Genomic DNA, 5708 nt, shown 5'->3' with positions numbered 1-5708 from the left:
TTTCATGTCATTAGCACCTCTAGTAATATATTTACTGAGAAAAATGGTGACGTGTTCAATACTTATTTAACCCGCTGTATCTGGAGTTCTGAACATGGCTTAGAATAGAATAGTTAGCAGACTGTAACTCTGCTAACGTAAAGGTTCCTAAAAGAAACCAAAGAAACGACACAAAGGACGTAGAGACGACAATACCTTCAGAACAGCATTGTTGGGTCCTTGACTGTCAATCTCATCCATCTTTATCTCTGCTCCATCAATCCATCCATTCACTTCCTTTATCTGTTCGTCTAACTTCTGCATCTGCTGCTGGTAGTCCTGAGAAAAACAAATAAACAAACAGAAGTTTTAGTAGACGTTTGAGGGAACTGTAACAAATAAACCATGTTGGAGTTGTGACAGGATGGTTAGAATATCTCTGACCAGCAGCAGATTGAGCCATTCTTCTGCTCTCGACGTGACTGCGATCCAGTTGCAGTGCAACAGGCTGACTTTATCGTCCACCAGACTCCCGTTGCCYCGCAGGACGGCTTTCAGAGCCTCCGCAAGATCCACAACTGCCTGCAGCTGTGGCTGATGTTTCTCTATCTCTCCATGGATGGACTAACAGGACAAATGAGGACAGAACAGACATTGCACAGGCCTTTCACTTATTTACCAAGCACTTTAATCCTAAAGCCTGTCTCACTGAGCTCTGACATTTGGGCATATATTATTCGCAATCTTTTGAAAATTTCCGCAACTTTTTAAAATTTTGTCTCTGGTGTTTTGCTTTTGTGTTATGCGCAGGAACTTGTCTCAAACTCTTCTCACGAGAAATGTGAGACAACGCACTTTTTAAATTGCCTTCTGAATGAATGTCTTAGTAAAAAACACAGCTTAGTTTTGTGTGCAAAGCTCGCATTCTCAGCCATGCTCTTCTCTTTGTTGCCCATCTCCCTCTACATTGTACCCTCCTAGGACTGGTTTGTGCCCACCTTGGCTGCCACGGCCACATTAATCATTTAATCTGCTGGAGGACAATTTAGAAATGAAAATAAACAAGTTCAGTTTTCCAGTTAGCATTTTTTGTTGTTGCTTTTAGACCTGGACATGGTTTCTGTCATAATACATCTTTAGCTTTCTTGAGAYGAGTCAGACTGATAGCTGCTGTCTTGGTGATTAGCTGTTAGGGTTAGCTTCAGCTACTTATTATTTGTTTAGCTGTTAAACATGAGCTTCTGCTAATTACAWTTTTTACATGCTGAGTAGCTTGGCATTAGCAAAGCTATTTTTAGCTAGCTGAATAACTTTTTTCACTAACTCTGAAAACCGTTGAAGGTTTGTGTCAGTCCTGCCARTCTTTAGCTAGAAAGAGATGAGAATCTGTGACRCAAACTGAGTGACAGTCGTCTTAACTATTAGCAGTTAGATGTTAGTGTGCAATCATTTTTTATTGTTTAGTTGTTAGCCTCTCCTAATTTGTTTTACATGTTTACGCGATTTAGCGTAAGYGAAGCTRTATTTTTAATTAGCGGATTGTGAGTTAGCGAGGACCCCTGAGACTGCCATRAGACATTTTGGAGCCCAGTGAGATACAACAATGATATACGTGAGGAACTTATTTGTAGGTAACAACTGAAATACCGTATTTATTCGTGTATTATACGATCTCATGAATAATACGACCCTCCCACTTTTTTGAGCTTAAAAAGCATAAAAATTTTAATCCTCAAACTACCTCCAATTTCATTCAGACTTCAAGATTTTTCAGCCTTTGCAGTCTTTATACATATCAGTAAAATGATCATTGGATTGTTCATTTTATTTTATCAACATATGTACTAAAAGGTATTTTGACAACAAATATATATCAGCTGTAGCATCATCATATGAATTCTGGCATTTTACACATAGTCCACCAGGAGGCGCCAACACAAAAGTCAGAGACTTCACATGAGATTTGGGCCATCTTGTGGGGGAAAAGCAGATTACTTCCTACTCGYGWGCGCCCCCTCTGGTGGGGAAATATTTTTCAGGGATACAAACTTTTTCAGAACACTGGTAGATGGCAGCCATTACAGAGGAACATGTGTTTGTTGTTCCAGCAGCGTCACACGCTAATGTCATTAGTTTGCTATCATTACTGAGGTGCAGGAATACTTTCCCCCCCTTTTTTTTTCACATCATGTCTCCTGCCTGGTATCTCGCTCTGAATCACGAAGGAGTGTCAGAGGTAGCTCGTTTCAACTGCTTTATATGACACGGTCTCATTTCCGGACTCAGGCTGATATTTCAGTTAAAATACATAAGTAAAAATATTTATCCGAGTATAGTACTACCCCCCAACTTTATGGATGATTTTATGGATTAAGTTTTATGCATTATACTTGAATAAATATGATAGGTCCTCTCCTAACAGTGTAGCTGTTGAAACACCTTCCAGATRACCTCCCATACGTGTGTTGTACCTGTGCCCATGCCACCTCAGCCTCCAGGTCACTGGGTATGCCGTCCACAGCAGAGCGCCTGGTCAGCTCAGCGTCAGTGGCAGCGAGCCACTCTGTAAGCCCATTCAGCTCCTTACGCAACTTCCTGGATAACTTGAGGCTTTTCTCCAKCTCCAGTTTACTCTCAGTCACCTGGAAACAAAACGGTTTGAAATATTCCGCCCTGGTTCTTATAGGATTCAGTGGTGAGTGTTTGGGTTTGCAGACCTGCGCTCCCAGCTGGTTGTACAGCAGTTTCAGGGCGGTCACTCTGTCGTCCATCTCTTTGGGTTGGTCCGTCTGCTGTCTCTGAACGATCTGTCTGCCTGTTTTAATCACTGTCTCCACCTCCCCTTTCACTTCACTCAGTACCTTATACAGCTTCTGTTGGACACAAAACAGACGCACGCAACTTCCAACACCATCCATCCATCCTTTATGCATCTGCCAGAGTACCCACCATGCACTGCTCCAGCTGAGACTGCACCACATCCTGCTCCACGCTGCGGAAGTCCAGCAGCCCCACCTGACCTTTCACCCCCTGCAGCACACGCTCGCACTCGGCCAGCCGAGCGTCAAAGTTGGCCGGTTTCTGGAAGAGACGGAACTTGGTCCAGACGTCCGCAAGCATTTTCTGGAAAACGGGAACACGCAAATGCAAAAACAGACCAATTATAAGCACATTGTGTCAGATTTCAGTAGCAGTCTTTATTTTATTTACACTGGGATCTGGTTTTGGGCACACCAAAAACTGTAAAAATGTGATTTTGTGGAAAATGTTCACTTTTTCGAACCTTAAAGGGATCCATGATTAGTTGTAACATTAGACTTTATTTGTTAAAATATGTTTTAACTGTAAAATAAAGACTAAAAATACTGTAGGCTGTTTAGTTTTGTAAATTTTTAGAAAAATATTTTACACGGACGGAGCCATTTTATTTACACAAAAAGCATTCTGGGTAAATGATGACATCAACTAGGTCATCGGTGCGAGGCTGCTAGCGAGCTATATCCACCCTGAAGGTTAATCTTGGACAATATCTGATGATCGACTCTTTTAAATGAAACCAGAGAGCGTTGACAGAGAGGAGAAGGTAGAAATGACTCAGCCTGGAACTGAAAATATGGATGGAGGACAACAGAGCTGCTTCATGGAAGAAGAACCTCAGCTTAGCCTGTTAGCTTTAGAGTTAGCGCAGACACTATATTGCCTTATATGTATTAGCTTGGCGCTAGCGCGACAAACAAGCTAAACTGTTGTCCTCCATCTATATTTTCAGTTCCAGCTGAGTCATTTCTACCTTCTCCTCTCTGTCAACGCTCTCTGGTTTCATTTAAAAGAGTCGATCATCAGATATTGTCCAAGATTAACCTTCAGGGTGGATATAGCTCGCTAGCAGCCTCGCACCGAGGACCTATCCACGTCATCATTTACCCAGAATGCTTTGTGTCTAAATAAAATGGCCCCGTCCGTGTTAAAATGTATTTTTTAAACTTTTGGTTTAAAAATTTACAAAACTAAACATCCTGCTGTATTATTACAGTCTTTATTTTACAGTTAAAATATATATTTCTTAAATAAAGTCTAATGTTACAACTAATCGTGGATCCTTTTAAAATAATTGGCRACAAAACAAACACAATCATGATAAGACAGAAAGTGTATCATTTGGTTATAAAGTAGTTTTGACTCATTTGTCTTTACATTCCTTCTTTGCACGTCCTTTGGGAAATCCAAACGTTTTATAATGAATAACATGCTGAGCGGTTGGTTCCTAACAGACAGGGCCCTGCTCATGGGTGGATCGGAAGGGAATCGGTCCAACAGACAACCCTCATTTGACCCACTCCTGACCCCCGCTGTTTCCTGGTGGTCTCAGATGGCAGCCCACTGCTCCACAGGTGTGCTTACATGTGCGATGGGAAAAATACAGTCAAATAATTTCCCCATCGGAGATTAATAAAGTACATTTACTCTTTACTGTTACTGACAATCAGCGTGCTCTGGTTTCATTTAAAATGTCAGACACTGTGCAGAATGAATTTTCAAACTGGATGGAACTCACACTGGAGCAGCCTGTTTACATCATTTACCCAGAATGCATTGCGGCGTAAATCAGAGGTTCTCAAACTGGGGTCCCAGAACCCCCAGGGGTCTGCGAGCTATAACTTGGAGGTCCTAAAAAAATTGTGAAAAACTGTTAATTTTGTTTTTCATTTAAAAAAACTTAATAAAAGCATAAGGGGAACAATGCACCAGTAAAATAAACTCAACCAAATAAACAATAATTATTCTCATGGCATTTAGGAGTTAAAATGGCAGTAAATCAGTTTTAAATCAGCATGAGGTTTATGAGGGGGTCCCTGGAATATTTTCACTTCTATAAGGGGTCCTCAGACCCAATACGTTTGAGAAACCTTGGCATAAATAACATGACGTCTGTGTGAAAAAATATGTTTTAATATATAAAAACTGCACATCTACAGACTGAATTTTTATAGCTGAAGTAAATGTTTATCGATTAGTGTTTGATGTAACAACATGTCAGAGATCTATTTAAATCATGTTCTTTTCTGAAACAATTCTAACTTTTCTTTTTATAGCTATCCTGTTATGACCTTGAACCTGCTAACTGAGGCCTGAAGTGTTCAAAACGGAGCTCATTTCACTGAGTATTGCACAGTCTGTCCTTGGGGTGAGTACGCTCTGCTATGTAGTAAAACCCTAGAATTTATAGAGGATGGACTGTCTGTTTTCACATGACTGTAAAGTGAAATGTCAAAAACATAAAAATAACCAAAAGTCATCTATTTGTGTTTATTTATAAACAGTGTGCGTGGTTTCTCTGTTTCTGATACCTGGGTGTCGTCTATCTGTCCCACGACCTTCTGTGAGCCGTCCTGGTCCTGGTTCTTTTTCCTCAGGTCCGCCAGCGTCGCTTCGTGGCCGTTCAGCTCTGTCTGAATTTTCTGTGTCACACACACACAGACACACGTTTACATCCTGACACGAGGAAAATGTCACGTCACTGTCCTCTGCTGACCACAAGAGGGCAGAAAACAACAAGAAAACAACTGAAGAACTTCACCCCACAAACAATCAACACACTTGTTTTTTTTTACCCCTCAATTATTTAAGTGCTCTGTAATCACAAATGTTCATCAGCTAAATTAATCTGTGTGTGTGTGTGTGTGTGTGTGTGTGTGTGTGTGTGTGTGTGTGTGTGTGTGTGTGTGTGT

General features: G+C 40.9%; 1 protein-coding gene across 1 annotated transcript in view; it reads right to left on the bottom strand.

Annotated features, from left to right (window-relative positions):
• The window catches only part of LOC106533735 (dystrophin), a gene marked incomplete at both ends in the record, with an annotated part of 132044 nt that overhangs the window by 115640 nt on the left and 10696 nt on the right, over window positions 1-5708 (bottom strand). Inside the window, 6 exon segments of the mRNA XM_014030160.1 lie at window positions 196-318; window positions 424-603; window positions 2451-2621; window positions 2697-2852; window positions 2929-3102; window positions 5328-5438. Coding sequence (XP_013885614.1) covers window positions 196-318; window positions 424-603; window positions 2451-2621; window positions 2697-2852; window positions 2929-3102; window positions 5328-5438 — 915 coding nt within the window.

Source organism: Austrofundulus limnaeus, unplaced genomic scaffold (genome assembly GCF_001266775.1).
Source record: "Austrofundulus limnaeus strain Quisiro unplaced genomic scaffold, Austrofundulus_limnaeus-1.0 Scaffold1010, whole genome shotgun sequence".
NCBI classification, from domain to species: Eukaryota; Metazoa; Chordata; class Actinopteri; order Cyprinodontiformes; family Rivulidae; genus Austrofundulus; species Austrofundulus limnaeus.
Note: the sequence above shows the minus strand (reverse complement) of the source record. Positions and strands in the feature narration are given on the sequence as shown.